Source organism: Akebia trifoliata, chromosome 8 (assembly GCF_017979445.1).
Source record: "Akebia trifoliata isolate Shusen 1 chromosome 8, ASM1797944v1, whole genome shotgun sequence".
NCBI classification, from domain to species: Eukaryota; Viridiplantae; Streptophyta; class Magnoliopsida; order Ranunculales; family Lardizabalaceae; genus Akebia; species Akebia trifoliata.
In genome coordinates this window covers 16,114,155-16,132,464 of record NC_141382.1, presented here as the reverse complement: position 1 = coordinate 16,132,464, position 18,310 = coordinate 16,114,155, and the positions used below count along the sequence as shown (strand labels likewise).

At 32.3% G+C, this 18,310-nt stretch overlaps 1 protein-coding gene across 6 annotated transcripts; it reads right to left on the bottom strand.

Moving 5' to 3' along the window:
- Nucleotides 1–1,922: 1,922 nt before the first annotated feature.
- LOC147396281 (Polyketide cyclase / dehydrase and lipid transport protein) lies at nucleotides 1,923–8,720 on the bottom strand. Of its 6 annotated transcripts, none has more exons than XM_086451121.1 (4): nucleotides 7,913–8,720; nucleotides 3,265–3,432; nucleotides 2,894–3,127; nucleotides 1,923–2,770 (listed from the first exon to the last, which is right to left on the bottom strand). In XM_086451121.1, the coding sequence occupies exons 1-3, from the start codon at nucleotides 8,501–8,503 to the stop codon at nucleotides 2,921–2,923; spliced, it is 966 nt and encodes a 321-aa protein (XP_086307247.1). In that variant the 5' UTR covers nucleotides 8,504–8,720; the 3' UTR covers nucleotides 1,923–2,770; nucleotides 2,894–2,920. The 6 variants fall into 6 exon arrangements, with proteins under 6 accessions (XP_086307247.1, XP_086307248.1, XP_086307249.1 ...); XM_086451122.1 differs by having other exon boundaries at nucleotides 1,923–2,232; nucleotides 7,913–8,719; XM_086451123.1 differs by having other exon boundaries at nucleotides 1,923–2,095; nucleotides 7,913–8,719.
- Between the last annotated feature and the right edge of the window lie 9,590 nt (nucleotides 8,721–18,310).

The following is an 18,310-nucleotide window of genomic DNA, read 5'->3' as shown; positions in this document are numbered from 1 at the left end:
TATGATAATCATGATCGGGATACTTTTTCTTTTTGATAATCCATTGATATATTGAAATTATTTTGGAGGTTAAATCAGATACTCTGTTTTAATTTTGATGTATATTCAAAATAGATAAAATAAGATAAATTCTATTGGCACTCCAACTTTTACTTATTACACCCCAATTACACCATTTAAAAAACAACTATGAAAATGAAAATCCACCATCTTAAATAATCCCTTTAAAAACCATGTTGACATCAACTACGATTGTCTACTTCAAGCTCTTGATGTTGATGTCGAGCTCCTCGCTCTTTGATATCTCTCCATCATCAAAGAGCATAAAATATCGTTCTTCCTAAAGTGAGAAAGATAATCATTTCTCACCCTATCATTTTTTTTTAATATAATTTAGTTGAGATGTAATAAGAAAAAAATGGGGTGTCAATAGAAGTTTTCTAAAATTAATGGAATGCTCAAAGGTGTAGTAAAGAAAGAAGACAAAAAGATCCCATTTTCGTTCATCAAGACAAAGTAAGGGATGGTTGCATGTATGTACGTAGGGCCATTCAAAACTAACTCCACACATATATGTGACTAAACAGACCAGACTAAATAGAGGGGCCAACCCCATGTTTTCTTTTTCTAACACTAGAATAGTCGTAGACCACCAAACACATAAATAAAAACAAATTAAATAAGATTTTAAAATGTAGTTGAAGTGGGTATCTTCAACCAAAATCCAAGCCCTCTCAAAATATTTATTGAGGTTGTCATTCTATTCATCTTGAATATATAAGATGGGAAGTGTAAGAGAGTAACATTAGAGATGTAACCTTAGATTATTATATTATGTGATAAAAAGTTATCAACTTTCCTTTCATGACCAACTTATAAGTTTTTCTTTCTTTCAAAATTACAAGAATGTGAAGATGGGCTTCTTTCAGTTCACAAGTTTTGGTCCTGTGTTGACAATCCCATTTTCTTCTTTCTCTTGAAGTGACAGCAAATGGATTAGATTCAGGGGATCAATCAAGACAAAGTGGATTTGATGAGCTGCTCTTAGACAATCTAATCTGTGGCCTTTATGAATAAGATTGATTTATAGGCTGCACCCAATGTGGTTGGATATAATGATACCCTAAAAATGGGTATGAATTAACCTAACTCTTCTTATAACTATTATTAATAATAAATAAATTAAATAAAAATTCAAATTAAATAATCAGATTAGTGTCTTTTACTGCTCAATTTTTGTTGGTAAGATAAACTTGAACCCAACACATCAAAATCAAATTGAGCTAGAAGGGGGTTCAAACTTCAAACCACTATATAGATATTTATTGTATTCTAGTTATGGAAATCAATTAAGAATTAATCAGGTTTCTGTGATTAATCAATTAAGAAAATTAGTCAGATTGGGATGCAAAAACAAAGTCCATTCTATCTTGAATCAAATCATTCTCTCATCTTATTTAGCTTTTAAAATATCCTCTTAATTTTGATACAACCAAGTGTCTAATGAGTTCACATTGTTACAGATCAGAAGCATATAAGTGCTCAAGTACCAATCATCTTCATTAAATTAAAAAAAAAAAAAAAAATCCATCTTCATTCATGATTTGAACTTGAATATCTCATGTTAAGAATGTGCAACAAAACCAATTGGATGGTGCAAACCCTAAATAAGAAGATATCCAAAGGAGTCGTGAATCATTCTTGTGAACTTCATTTCTCTCCATTCAATTTTTCTCTCTTTTTTTATTTTTATTTTTAAAACTTGAGTTCTTCTTTATTGAGGTTGTCCACCACTCAAACACATGGTAGATCCATTTGCATCGTAACCATTATAGTACGATCTACTCAAATCCACATCATTCATGTTAAGTACATGGATTTCATGCATAACACAGTTTAAGTCATTTATGAAATGATGAGAATTTACTCAAATACAATTGGAATATATAACCTGGACATCCAACAGAGGACAACATTGGATAGTATATCAAAATCATGTTTACACAACTTCTTTGAAGTATCAAAATGGCACCCATTTACAATATTAATTATTCACTAATGTTTTCACAGGCCTAGTAGCAATGGCAATAATTATCTGCAGTTGTAACACCAAGAAGTTTAGTTGACAGTTCAATCTCTGTGCATGAAGGGATCCAAGGTGCTTGATTCCATGAAATTACTTTAATAAAGTCTAGCAAGTCATTTGATATGCCTCCTTTATTAACCCTGAAACTTTATGAAAACATATTATTCCTCTTTTTGCTGATAGAGCAGCTCCAGGTCCATCTTGTCTCTTTTTTACAATTTTCTTTGTCAAAGTTATCCTACTTTAGTTGGTTTTACACTGCTTTGCGTTCAGAAAAAGGGCGTTACGGGAGAAGTTTTTAATCCAAAAACAGCACAAGGGGGAAATACAATATCTACTTGTTTTGTACCCATGTTTCACCAGGATTAAAGCACCATCAAAATGCTTAACAAGAGGGGAAAAAAGGGCGCCATCAAAATAATTCGAGTATAGAACTACGTTTATATGACCCCACCTTATAATGGAACATTTGACTAATGTGCTGTCAGGACGTCTACATCTTTGATCGACTTGCACACGGGCCATGTCAACCACTATTTTGCTTATGAAGAACTTGCTTGATTGGATGATCCCAGTCTTCCAATAATCCAAAAGAATGTGATGCATCAGATGGGTAGGATCATCCAATCAGGTCAATTCCTAGGCTACGTGATTTCCTTGCAGAGCAAATTGAATGGTAGGTCCCTAGGGTTATATCCGTCAAAGAAATGATGCGCCTTTTGAACCCCCATCCTAACACATGTGCAAGTATGATTTAGGGACAAATAATTTATTATTTCCAGGAAAAAAAAATTGGAGAAAACTTACATAATATCTTTAGAACTTGTCAAAGCATTAGCAAGTAGGAAGGGTGTTATGAACTGCTTTCATTGCCTCTTGTCGGATGCATGAAAGGTTCAATTTAATCTCCCTACAGAGCCTTCCTTCCACAAGGCTGACAGGCAACCATAGTTTTGGCTTGACATCAACCATGTAATAAAGGATTGTCTGAAATCCTTGCTCTACACAAGATTCAATGCCTTCATGTCTTTCATTGTAGGTCTGCTCCACCCATCCGACACTTAAAAGCATTAGTCCCGTGGATTGAAGCATGGTAAATTGAATATGAGAGATGGGTGTGCACAATTTCAAGTAACAAATGAGCATCATGACCAGAAACTGCAAAGAAAATTCCTTACCTGTTCTATGGACCATTTTCCTTCAAAGGTTTGGAAGTCACCCTGAACCATTTTGAATTCAATATCTCGTCTTTGACCACAAGGAATATTCTCAAGATCTTTCTCATAACAATCTATTATTCCTTTGGCATCAAATTTCAGGCCAAAGGCCAAGTTCTGCTGTCCTATCTGTTTTAAAGAAAACGAAGTTTTCAGCTTTCACATAGAGGAAGAAATTGCAGGGGACAAAAAAAAAAAAAAAACAGAGAGGGGGAAGGATATATAAAATAATAGCAAATACTCCAAATAACTCTTCCTTTGAAAAAGCATTTTCTATACCTGTCCAAACTTGACAAGTTTCTTTTCAACCAAAAGTGTTTAATGTAGGAGCATAATATTACATTAATTCTGAGACACATAGGATCAAAATATATGATTTGGAATCATTACCTAGATTTTAATTAAGAATCATTATTCAACCCTAGCTAGAATTTAATTATTACTAGCTAGATAAAGTTTGACAAGTTTCTTTTCAACCGAAAGTGTTTAATGTAGGAGCATCGTATTACATTAATCCTGACACATTGGATCAAAATACATGATTTAGAATCATTGCCTAGATTTAAATTTTAATTAAGAATTATTGTTCAACCATAACTAGAATTTTATGATTACTAGCTACAGAAAGTTATAAACTAGTTACATTGTAATAGGCATCTCCTATTTTATTGTGAATAGGTTTAGAAGAAAACTTAAGAGGGTTCTATAATACAGTTCATCTTCTATATCTTATCCCAAATATTGTGGCCACAAAATGTATCCTATTGGTCTTCAGCTCTAGCTTAAGCCATACCTTCAATTAAAGCATGTGTTTTCATACATTTTATACTTCTTCCATCCACATCATTTCAGCCTTCCACTAGGTTTCTTTAGAGCCTTCAATTTTGCATCAAAGCACTCTTTCTCACAAGTTTTTGTTGAGTGTACCCAAACCATCTAAATCAACTACCCTTTATTTTATCTTTGACTGGAGCTCATGTACTCATTTATGATTGTCTCACCCATCTCAACATCCTTATTTGCTCCTCTCATTTTGTGAAGTCTATAAATACATATGTAATTCCATTATGTTCAATCAGGATAGTGAACATTAGGTGGTCAAGAAGCATCATTTTAATAATTTGAGTAAAGCAAAGATGAGAATGTTGAGAAGGATATGCAAAAAGACTAGGGAAGATAAAATTAGAAATAAATGCATTCAGGAAAATATAGGAGTAGCACCAATAGGAGGTGAACTAAGAGAAAATCGATTGAGATAGTTTGGGACTATTCAACGAAGGCCAATTCCAGCCCCAACAAGAAGAGATATTCAAGTTGAAGACCCTAAAAGTGCGAGAGGCACACCCAAAAGAACGTAGATGGAGTAGTGAAAGCAGATATAATTCATTTTCAATAATAGAAGACTTAGCTCTAGACATAGTGGAATAGAAGAACATGTTTCATTTAGCTAGCCCCAAATCTATTGGACTAGGCTTTGAGAATAGTGATCTTAAGAAGGGGTTCCATTCAAGAACTAGTCATTTCCATAAAAAAACACCATAGCTTGTTTAGATCCAATATATATATATATATATATATATATATATATATATATCTATCTATAAGGAGCTGTTCGGAGGCCCTAAAGAAATCCAAGTTTTTATGACCGTTGGATCTTGCAAGATCGAACAGTCTCGAAATGTTTGAACCAGTTGTTAACAGCTTTTTGTCAAAATTTTCAGATAATTAAAAGTGAACCCTACCACTTTTTTTTAAAGATCTCTCTCTCTCTCTCTCTCTCTCTCTCAAGTTACAACAAAAAAAAACAGAACCAGGGGTACGATCCTCGTCTTCTTCACTTTGCCTCACTCGAACGAAACTTTCATTTTCGCCACCCCTCCCTCACTCGAACAAAACCATCTTCTTCTCCACCTTCCCTCACTAGAACGAAACCCTCGTCTTCTCCATCTCAAGATTGAGTTAAGAGATCATCTCAAGATCGGACCTCTGTCTTTCTCGATCTCTCAAATATACAATAGAAAACCATGGATCAGACTTTCCAAAAATCGTTAAAAATCACTCCTCAACCGATCAAGCTTTTGAACGGTTGACCGACAAAGGTATCTTTCTTGTACTCTCTTTTTAGAAAGTTGGTTATGAATATTTTCTGAGTAATTCTTCTTCTTTATATTTTCTTGGTGAGGAAAAGATTTTTGTAAATAAAAGTGGAGTCCAGAACTTATCAATATTGCATGAATTTCTTTCAACTTCAAAACATCATTTTTTTCATTTATGCTCCACTTGAAACCCTTTTTTTTATTTAAGTTTCAAAGCCTACCATGAACCTTTCTCCTGCATTTATGACAAATTTACTCTAATACACCTTAATCAAAATTAGATGATGCAGATCCGTCCTTATTAAACTTAAATCACTCATATTTGGGTTGGTACTTCTTATGTTTCACTATGGATAATCCATTTTCTTTCTGTTATAATCTAAGCATATCATCTATCTTCATTTTCACAAAAAATTATATGGAAACAATGGCTGTTTGTTTCATCCTTTGATTCACATAAGTCGGTCATTGAGATAATAGAAGAACTGAAGAAACTTTAGCAGAGTACTGAACTCTAACACCCTTCATTTATTTGAAATATTCTATTTTACAAGTATTTAGGATGATAAAGTTTTATATCGTTTTTGTTGGGAGTAGACCTGGGATTTACACAACGTGGGAAGAACATCATAAGTATACAAATGGATACAGAGGTAGTTGTTTTAAAGCGTTTGACACATTTAAAAAAGCTGAGAGGTATTTATTGGTTTACAATCAACTTCACCATGGAAACCCAACACAATTCCCTGAAGACAGGCAAGGGGTAGGGAAGAAGTCACAAATCCTTCAAGAAAGTCAAGGGCCAACAAAGAGATTGCATAACTGTGAATGTCCGTTGCTTTACATAATTTTTCTTTTTGTTGTGTTTATGTTTGTGTTAATGATGTATAAATTTATCCAATAGAAGTTTATTTGTTGGTAGTGCTATTTAAAAGACTAAATGTGATTAATCTTTTGTCATCCTAAATACTCTATTAATGGTTCAATGAATGGTGAGTCTTTTGTCATTATGAAATGGAGAATAATTTTACTATTTCTTTGTTTTTTTATTGCACTTTCCATATTTTAATTGATGGAATATAGGATGATCAAAGGGGAATGGACTGGGTTGCCTATAACATTTTTCTTTTCTTTTTAATATTTAACTTGGGGTGTAACAAGTAAAGTTGAGTTGCCAATAGAATTTTTTTTTTTTTTTTTTTAATATTTAACTTGGGGTGTAGCTTCTACCGAGAGACCTGGAGCTTTGCGCAAAAAAGATGAGAGAAGGAGATGGTTGCGAGAGAGACAGAGGTTCGATCTCGATCTGGAGAAGACGAGAATCTTGAGATGGAGAAGACAAGGGTTTTGTTCAAGTGAGGGAGGGTGGAGAAGACAAAAGTTTCGTTCGAGTGAGGTAGGGTGGAGAAGACGAGGGTCAAACCCCTGGTTCTGTTTTTTTGTTGTAACTTGAGAAAGAGAGAGAGAGGTTGAGTTAAAGAGAGAGATCTCTTTATTAAAAAAAAGTGACAGGGTTCACTTTTAATTATCTGAAATTTTTGACAAAAAGTTGGTAATAGCTGGTTCAAACATTTCGAGACCGTCTAATATTGCAAGATCCAACAGTCCTAAAAACTTAGTTGAAAACTTGGATCTCTTTAAAGCCTCCAAACGACTCCCATATATATATTTTTGTGTGTGTAGAATTTCTGATCTTAGATCCTATTGATTTCCCAGGACTTTAAAAAACCCACATTCCCTGTTTACACTTTCCTACTTTCTTTTTTTCTCTGGTGCACACTCCTTACGATGAACACAAGACTGATAGTCTAATCAATTTCAATGGTATTTTCCTTACAACAAAATTCAATGAAATGGGAAATTCTTGAGTAGTCTACTTCCCTTCAAATAAGGAATCCCCTTATCTTATAGGAATTCCTTGGAATCCATAAGAAATTTACTTGTCTATGTATCATTCCATTTGATCTTTTAGGTACCTACTTCACCTCGGCAGTTATGTCGTGATGCCCTTCAAATCAAAGCCTATATGCGATGGATAGACTCCTATAACCACTTGATCCAATACAGCATGTATTATCTATGGCGCTATTGTATCCAGCCAAGAAGTGGTTTGACTTTGTAGTCGCCGTTTAAAGCGAACAACCAGTTCTAGGATACTAACTCAACAAACCCAGGCTAAAGCACATGATTTGTTTAAGTTGTTGCCAATGCTTACAGTGATGCACTGTCGAAGTCCATTCAACGTGCTACAGTGATCAAATCGGATGATAATTGAATAGTAAAAACAACTAAGACAACCCCGAACAACAAATTTTTTAACTAATTTCTCTCACTTGGTTACAATGTAAATATGTGTTAGCTACTAAGAACAAATGTTCAAGTCGTACCCCTAGAATCTGAATACTAATTAACTGAAAAAAAGTTTCTCAAGACTTGAAAAATCCAAATTCAAAACCAAATACCCCAGAATTCCAATAGAACTAGATACAAAGAAAGGGCGGATAACTAATTACCTGAAAAAGTCTTGCGAAATTCTCTCTCTTTTCGAGTAATTCACTCACAGCCAAACCAGGAATAAAATCAGACAATCCCTCGTAATCCGTCAATAAGTTCCAGATAGTTTCAAGACTCGCATCAATGGTAATTTGAGAACGAATTCTGCGTGAGTTCTTGCCAAGCTTTTCGATTTTGATATCAAAACCATCGATGGAGATGGATTCGGATTCGGATTCGGATTCTGAGGAAACCAAGATGTCAGACTCGTCATAGTTATCATCATCGACCAAAGGGAGATGAAGCTCTGACGAATCAGAGATTGAATTAGATATAAAAAGAAGCTTTGTGTGAGAAATTAGGGTCTTGGGGTTTGAGAAGAAGCTAGGGTTTATGATTTTGATGGGAGAGAAAGGGGCGCGATAAGGCCGAAAGAGTGGAAGGGGTAAAGATATCGGAGATGCGTGCATTGCGTTTATCTGAAACTTATCAGTTGGTTTTAAACGGTCAATGGAAATATAATAAACCAAGGGGAAAATTGCTAATGAATCCGCATAGGGATTTCTTTCCAAAACTTCAGCGTTATGTTGATGGTCCATTTTAGAGAACATTTTCTTTCTTGACGCCACCAACCCCTTTTTCTATGATTAGTGAGATCGACAATTCAAATTGTTAAGATCAACCATTCAAATCGTTGGTAAAAACCTTTGATCCAATCAATGAGAGCAAAGCTTTTATAACTGTAAATGGTTGATTTTGATGTTTTGTTTTGAAGATAAGCCATTAAGATCAATCATATTCAAATCATTGAAATAAAGAAAGAAAGATTTTAGTAAATAATTCGTTTAGATACCGCCCCAAAACTCAAGTCAGATCTAAAAACATGTCTTTTTAGTAGGATTTGTTAAGTAATCTACCCCTACGAAGTGATAAAAGCAAAAATAAGAAAAAGAAAATGCAACCTTTTGAGTGTGTATAACTTTTAAATGTTTGATTATCTTTCCTAACAACAAGTGACAACCACAACTCGACAACTTACCATTGTTCCCTCTATTTTAATTTAATGCTTTGAGAGTGTTAGGATACAAGCTTCTAGCCCTAGCATAGAATTGGAAACCTTTTTTTTTACAAAGTGGCACACCCTCACTTACTTGATGCGTGCGATGTGTAGGTGTTGTACATACCCCTGGACTTGTCCTTGGACAAGACCATGGTCTATGGACTAGGCAAAGCCCAAATACAAGTCGGGGTCATTGTCTACAGGGATACCTTGTCATAAAAAAAAATTAAAAAATAAGCTAGCTAGCACCTACATATCATCTATGCTACTCAAGTATTTGAACATATCATCTTTTTTTGTAAAATAATGCAGTCCCATAAAAGAAAGTACTCGGAATTTTTTTTTTTTTTCTATCTTCATTCTTTTATTCTTCTTCTAATCAAAGTTTTCTTCTCCTAAAAGGTGGGTACTTGATAATTGACAAAAGATACTCTAATGTCAAATTTAAAGGCAAAAATATCATGGTGATCAAGAAAAATATTATTGATACAAAATGGTTAAACAAATGGTAATAAAAACTTCCTAAATTGGAGGTAAGGGTAGAGTCTATAGAAGAAAAGAAAAAGGTTTAGCTTATTTAAAATGATGAATTCCTGAGCCCCTAGAAAATTGGGAATCTACCTGAAACATTTAAAGATTCTTTGATAGATATTATATAGGGTGTCAAAAAAATATAGGAAAAATTACTTAAAGGACCCTAGCAGAGGGATTTCTTTTTAATTACCCCTAAATTTTAGAGCTTCTCTTAATAGTTCATTTAGGAACACTTTCTTTTCAAATCATTCCCTAAACCCCATTTACCACTTCATTTCTCAAAAATTGAATGTCCTAACCTTTCAATCTCACCGTCTTCATCTAAAAAATTCGATTTTCGACATCCCAACCGAGTTTTGGAGACTCCATTCCTCGGAAAAGATTTAAGAAGGAAGAAGAAGTCATTGAAAGATTTTTTTAAAGCTTTTTGAAGGTGTATGTAAAAGACTAGATTTTTTTCTTTTCAATTGAATTAAAGTCAATCAAGGATGGTTCTTTTGGTTTGAAATCATCTAGACAAGTCTTTAACTCAAATTTTAGTTGATATTTCCATGTATTTTAGTTCGAAAAACAAAGCTAGGTGAGTTTTACTAACGTCAAGTTCATAACTTTTTATTGTCGAGCTGACATTTTTAAAAAATTGTTGAATTAAACAATAATAAAATGTCGAACTTGACAATAAATAAAAGTGGTAACTTCTACAATAAGTAAAAAATGGTGAGCTATTTAATTAAAGTAGTTAATTTGACAAAAAATTATTGACCTCGACAATAAATTAGAAGTGGTGAACTGGCCACTAATGAGGAACCATTAAGAAAAAAAAAAGTTTATTAAATGGACTATCAAGTTACCTCCTGAAACTTATGGACTATTTAGAAAGCCTATGCCTGGGAAATTTTCCCAAAAAAAAAAAAAATAAATAAATAAAAGAAACTTCTGAAATTTTATGATCGTACCACTCATCCCAACATACACTTAGGTCTCGTTTGATAACGCTGCCAAAATTTGTTGTCAGATTCTATTGTAAGAAACAATTGAAAAAAGATAGAACACTAAAAAGCTTATTTGATCGAGTATTGTAAAAGTATTGTACTGTTTACCAGAATTTGATAATTATTATTTGATACAACTGTTTGATTCTACTGTATTATAGTAAAATGATCAAAATACCCTTAATATTAATAATGCACCCAGAATGCACCAAAAATGACCAGAATACCCTTATAAATATATATTTATATTAAATAAATATAAATATAAATATATTAAAAAAATAATTTTTTTAAAAAAATTTAAATCAATTTATAAATTTTATAATCCTATAGAAATTTCGACAACATCTCTTCTTAAAGATTGACACATGAAATTTTTCTGATAAAGAAAATATCTACATAACACACAATCCAACATCCACATTACATCATTTATACATAACATATCCATATAACATTTCATTTATATTTTGGCATCATTTAAACATAATAATCATGGTTAATATAAGTAGTAAAATTGAAATAAATAAAAACATGAAAAATATACATCCAATAAATGCATACAAGATATATTTTTCATTCTTTTTATTTACCTTCATTACTTTATCTTAAGTCAAATGATCAGAATACCCTTAATGTTGATAATGCATCCATAGTGTACCAAAAATAACCAAAATACCCTAATAAATATATATTTACACTAAATATATATAAATGTAATAAACTTATATTAAAAAATTATAAAAATAATTATTTTAATTTAAATAAATTTTATAATTTGATAATTTTATAGAAATTTCGACAACATCCCCTCTTAAAAATGGACATATGAAATTTCTTAATAAAGAAAATACCTGCATAATACACAATCCTTTCTTACATCGATGACAACTTTTCTTCCAGTTTCATGATAGTCGCGAAATCTCTTTCTTACTATTTGCCACATTGAGACCCTTCCGATTGGTCACATTGATAGTTTTCTTGCCCAGTATATATATCCCTAAATGCACATTTTAATCTTTTCCTAAGTAACATCGTTAGAACTTATATACTAGCATTTAATATAGTTCTCTTACATGTTTTTACGCTAAACTTTGGTAATCACACATCGAATAACATTTTTCACAGTGTTTAAGAATCAAACAAACATAATCAAACATTCAGACCCATTCTTTTGCTGGACATCCAATCATTAAGTCGATTCAAAGCCCTTCATCAAAGCCAGCTTCTCTTTGGGCACGCCTCATTTCTCTCTGAGACACACCTAATATAAGTATATAAGCTTTCATTACAATGAAATTACACAGAATAACTAACTACATCCACATAAACAAAAATATGAAAAGAAAATACAGTTGTAAGCGAGAGAGAAATGTCAATGGGCCAAGGTCGATCAAACTTCGCATCGTCGTTGTCAATGGGTTCGATCGGAAAAGGGATCGTTGTTGTAGTCAATGGGGTCGTCGTTGTCGTCGAAATCGAAGGTTGACGAAAACAAAATGAGAACGAGAGAGATTGAGTTAGGTTTAGTCGATCGGACTCTCCTTGAAATAACAAAAATGAAAGGTATTTAGATCATTTCAATTCAGCTACTTTCTTATCAAACGCAAATAGCGGCACAAAATCTCTTTTTGAAACCAAAAAAGTTGTGAAAAGCCGCTTTTTGAAGCACTATCAAACACGCACTAACTTAATTTACTAATAAAAAAATCCCTCAAATAACCACATATATGTATCTCTTGGTATTTTTCAATTTTATTTTTAGTTTCATTTCCCTACCATGGAAAAAGGTGTATTTTGGTGATAGGTTCTATTTTTAATAACTTACGTTTTTATTTATTTATTCTTATTCAAGAAATAACTGGGAATGACCTTTTTATTTATTTATTATAGAGCTGCTATTGGCACCCCAACTTTTACTTATTAAACATTTACACCCCAATTAAAGATGAAAACACACTCTCCAAACATAACTAAGGTGTGACTCAAATTATAAACTCAATATTATAACACCTTCAAGCAATTTTAATAGTAATCTGGATTTATTCATTTACTGCTTGTTCTACTAAATTCGATAAGATATTACGAAGTGTGCAGACTTCTACACAAACAAGGTGATATCTTCGAGGAACTAAACATAAAACTAACAGGACATTGTAATTAACATCTGTAATTGCAGTCCATCAGGCTTGCACAAAGAATTTAAACCTCATTAGTTCTCCCTTGCCTTCTTTTGTATAACCAACACTTCGACGAACCCCTAAGTATCCTTAAAAATACTCTATTAAGTTATACAGCCTATTCTATCATACCATATGGAATCATCTACCATTACTTTCAAGCATGAAACCTTCTTTAGCACTACTAGATAGTGCATGTGCGTTGCACGTGGAATATTATATGTTTCATTTTTTTAAAAGGTAAATAAATACTTAAAAAATAATTTCATTTATTTTACTGTAGTAAGTTATCACGGCATGCAATATTACACATAAAGCCTCAACAAAAATATCAATAAGATTTTCCTTTTTTTTTTTTTTTTTTTTTAAGTTACAAAACTTTTAAAGTGAAAATAAAAGAGATTTTTTCTCTGTCAAAGATTTTACAGATTGAGGATGTAATATTCCTCTGCATTCTTATACCTTTTGCCTGTGTTAATTACAGAATACATAAAGAGTATGTTACGACACGTAATTTTATATAAGGTTGAATCTTAGAAGATATTTATTAATCGAACATGAAGTAATGCTTCAAACCAAAGACACAATTTTGTGTGTGTGTGGAGAGAGAGAAAGTTTTGAAACATTGAATGAAACACGATCAAGAAGATCTTGAAGCAGTAATTGATACAAGTACTACATAAAACTCAAATGATTCTTAATACAAACAAAATAAGAAGTTTGAACAAAGCTCAAGTAAAAAAAACTTAAATGATTAAAATCAAGTTAGTTAACCTATCAACAATACAATTTAAAGAAATGTAGCGCCCAACAAAGGGATGTTATCAAGAATCAAGAAAAAAGAATAGGGGAATTTTTGTGCAGAAGAAAACATGACTAATGGGCAGAGCTTAAAGCATTCTACTTGGTTGTAGATTCTATGACAGTGTGGTGGGGCACTCGCAGAAAAATGACTTGGAAGAAAGGGCAACACCAATGAGTCACCTAATTCTTGTTTTTCTTTGGGGGTGGTAATGCCCCTTCACTACTCACAACCTCTCTGTCCCATAGTTTCAACCTCCTGCAATAAGCATCTAATAATCTACTACTGCTTCTTTTCTTTCTTTTTTTTTTCCTTAAGCTGAATGAATTTCATCAAAACAATTATTTTCCCAAGAAAAATATGGCAAGTTCTATAAACTTCTCAAAAAAAGAAATCCGTTATAAAAAAATAAATAAAAAAGAACCAAAATTAAAATAGACTATGGTGAAAAATACATCATACAATATTTCAATAACCCAAGTCCAATTGGAATTGGATTGGTCGCACAATAGTCGGCATGCAATATGGAGAAGGGACATAAAGAAAATTCTTAATGGGTGTTATGATCCTTTGAAAAAGGAGTAATCAAGGTCACGTTTATTATAACTCATGAGTTAGTGACGATGGGCTTTAGTCAAGAAACTAATCCATGCAAGTCTAAGATTTTTTACTAATAAAAATTAATCGCACAAGATAATATGAAAAATATCCTTGTATTAGTTCACAACTTTTTGCATAACACTTTCCTTACTAACATATTAAGATTTTAAACTTTACTAAGGGTCTTTTGCTCAATTGGATTACCGCATCAACAATCCAACACCACAACACTAAGTTTATAGAATTTTGTTCTCTAGCAACCGTGAAGCATTAGATCATGTTTTTATATGCCAAGAGGCATGCACAATGACCCTTAGTAAGGGTGAAATCCTTACTAACTTGGCAAGGCTTGTCAGACTCCCAAATTTTTTTTTTTTTGTTGCTTAGTCCATGAGTTTGGTGTAGATCACAAAATGTCTAGTTAACATATTTTCACTTCTATTTCATGTAACTTCATTCTCTTGCATGACATACCATCTATTTCTTTATATGAGATAGATTCATCAGACCCAATTATCATTTATCTACATTTTATAGTTTCTACAATTATTATTTATTTATTGTTCATAAGTTTTAAAGGTTAGTTCTTAATATATTACTCATCTATATATAGTAAAATATACAATATGGTTTACAATTTGTGACATATGACAATATGCCAGTTGGTTAACCAAGAGTTCTTTTTCAAGCAAAGAAGAAAGAACTGCTCCAATTTGCACAAATTTTTGGGTTGAAATTAAATGATAATATTGCAAGGTGATTAAAAACCTCTGTTTCTAGAGTTCCTGTGCATTTTGTCATACAATTCTAATTATATACATTTTTATTTATTTTCAATGTAAATATCTCACCTCGAGTGCCCCACTAAGCATATTTGCTGAACATCTTCACAGTCTGTTGAGTAGGCCATGAGAATACTGATGTCTTGCTTATGTTTGCTAGATCATTTTTTCCTAATTCATTATTTTTCTAAGTGTAGAATTAATTAGAACATAAATCAAATACAAAAGGATTAAGGGTCCAAGAAGACCAACATAAGTAGTACAAAAAGAACCAACTAAACTACTTACCAACCCAATATCGATTTTCCATATAAGGTCCTGCTTTGTATCATTGAAAAATCCCCCAAAACAAAAATTTGTAGCCCTCTTGGTGCTTGGTTGCCCCTTTGCAAAATAACAAATTTTGTAGGTGCTTGATTGCCTAAGTATGGTGCAAATCAATGGAATTTTATATGCCCTTGTACAAATAGTCTCAAAATCAACTGTTGCAAAGAATTATAAATTTATAAATTTTATAATTTTTAGAAACTCGCAAATTAAACAACCAACTTTGTTCACAAAGACCATTCTAGGATCTTAGTACCACAAGTGCACTACAAATACAGTTGATGAGATTTACATGTCATCCATGTGGTCTTTTAATCTTTATTATAGGACTGGCTAAGAATTCTTTTATTTTTGAGATAAGATACCTTGAAATGAATAGTACATCTTTGTATTAGTGGTGCATTCTACTCCCAAATTGATAGGTTCATATTTTTATTTTTTTCACTTGTTTATTTTTTTTATTTTTTGTCTTAACTTTTCCAAGTACATATAATGAATAAATTTTGGATCCAATATCTGAAAAGTTTTTGGTGATTTAACATAACCTCCCAGATCTTGTGAATATTGGATATACCTATGTTTCCAAACTGATGAAATGTCCCTTTCTCTAATCAATTATTGAAAAATGACCTACCCTTGTTTTTAAATTGATGCTAGCAAATTCAGCTCAAAACCAACTAATAGAAATCTCATGTGAGACATTTTGTTATGTAGATGGATCTCTATCCTTACTCACTACAATCATGTGATTTCTTTATTGAAAGTATATGTGTCCAGCTTTTAGTGTGTTAAACAAAGGCATAATAAATAAATAAATGAAAAAGAATCAAATACAATATAAACAAGGACAAATATGATGACATACAAAACAGATTACTTGCATAGGTTGATCATTATTATTTCAGTTCATTTCAAACCATATCCAATATCAGCTAATGACAACGATGAGTGGGTACATTGTGACAACTATAACTCTCCAAAAATGAAAAAAATACATTTGATCTGGTAGAAATCAGGAAAATATAAAAGAAAAATAAGGGAAACACTTAGTGACTCAACCTATCTTTGCCTAGAATCTTGGAATAAAAATCCTAAGTACATAAACAAAAAATAAAATAAAATAAAATTTGGGGAGAAAATAAATAAGAGAACAGTAATCGACCAGCGAAACACTCTAGATTTGTAAGAAAATGATCCAAAATCCCAAAGAGCAGATCAAGAAAAAAAAAAAAAAAAACGTTAATGGAAGAAGTTGAGACTGAATACTTTTGATAATTTTTCTTTATGAAAAAATAAGCAGTTGTTTTTTGATAAATACAAGACCCACTCATTTTACACCTTGCTATTTCATTTACAAGAAGGACCAAGAAATAAAAACGGATCAATGATAAAAAACAATTCAAACAATAGCTTGCAATCAAGAAACAAGGATAAAAATTTGAAAGAGAATATTTCTCTGATGAATCAGATTGAAGCTTCAAATAAATTAATATTTTAAGAACCTTGGGATTAGACCCATAGCTTGCAAGGTAACCTCAAGGTCGTGGGTTCAAGTCCAGCTTACCAAATATCCTATAACCCAAATAAGAAAGAAGAATGAGTTTTTTTTAACTTTACCTCAAAGCACTCTAAAGCTTAAGAGAGAAATAGAAAGCCAAAGTGAAAATGGGGAGCCCCTTTTCAAAGATGAACCTTGGCTAAATACTTTAGGAGTACAATTAATGGTCATATGCTGCAGTGTTACCAACAGCTAATTTCTGTTTTGTTCACTATTCGTTATCTACATATTACATATCATCTAGTACCTAAAAATAGTTTCCTAGAGCTTCCCGTCTTTAGATGCACAAATTCTCCTAATTTGTCCTTTTTTATGTAGAATTTACAACAAGGAAGCATGGTGTCTACAAATTTATTGGATATACAGATTTTCGAAATGGGTCTTTGTGTGATTGCCAGTAGAAGAGCGATGAATCTCATAATCATCAATTCTCCACAAGTTAAAATTGGTTTTATTAATCTTTTAAATCCCAAATTTTGGGAAATCAGGAAAAAAAGTTTTAAGTTACAAGCTCTCCACAAAACCCTTCCAAAAATTAAATAAACACATCAAGCAGTGAATTATACCTAGTAGAATTTGGAATTTCTCAAAGAAGATGGTATTGGAGGTTTCTTCCACTTTGACTGTTGCCCTCCATTGGAAGATTCCTTCCCCATTTTTCAGATGTCTCCGACTTAATTGATCGAACTTTTCATAATAGTGGATAGCAAATATTGTTGGGGGGAAAATAGTTTGCTTAAACACAAATACAAAATTAGATAAAATTGGATTTTTGCACACTAATTCCTCCACATACATTGAAATGCCTAAGTATCTTAACAAAAATTAACAAATTTGCAAAGCAGACGAACCTGATAGTTATGGTCTCAAAAGAAGAAAACCCAAGCCTAAATTTCTTCCAATCAATGAAACCCTAAAATCAGATATTTATGCATAATCATGATGATAAAACAACAAAAATTGCAACTTCTACCACCAATCGATACCAACTTGGAAGAGATTAAGAACAAAGAAAGCTTGGAATTGAAGAAAACAAATTCAAATTTGAAACTCACAAATATTAAACAAAGTGATTGGCGAACAAATGAGAATCTGTCAATGCAAAAATATCAAATTTGAGATTTCTCAATGATCTTTTGAATATCTAAAGATCTTAGAAATAGAGGAAAGAAAAAAGAGTTAGAGAACAAACCATTATCGTTAATTTCAAGTGAGAGAGAGGGAGTATCTTGGAGAAAAAGACCTCTCCTTATTAAGAGGGGTTTCCCCAACCCTTCTTTTGAATCCAATTATGGTAGTGGGGTTTCTGCATAAAATGTAACCCACGTTGAGGAGAAGTCGAAGAGACAAACATTGAAGAGGCGCAATCGTTGAGAAGTTGAAGAAGCAAATGGATATAAAAGGAATATGTTGGAAAAAGAAGGATATTTTTGGTCAACAAAAAAAGTGTACCAATGCAGATGCTAAGAACTTTGCCATTGCAGTCTCCGCGTTCGGTAGTGCAAATGCTTGAACAGTATCGGTTCCCAAATCCCAATACTGTCTTTACGACAGGTAGTGATGACACCATCTTAGCGATGTCA

Excerpts from the sequence above, each read along its gene's own strand:
- LOC147396281 (XM_086451121.1), bottom strand. The coding sequence starts at position 8,503 with ATGTTCTCTAAAATGGACCATCAACATAACGCTGAAGTTTTGGAAAGA. Across the intron at positions 3,433-7,912 it reads ATTTCGCAAGACTTTTTCAG|ATAGGACAGCAGAACTTGGC; the intron begins GTAATTAGTTAT and ends TCTTTAAAACAG. Across the intron at positions 3,128-3,264 it reads GAAAATGGTCCATAGAACAG|ACCTACAATGAAAGACATGA; the intron begins GTAAGGAATTTT and ends TGGGTGGAGCAG.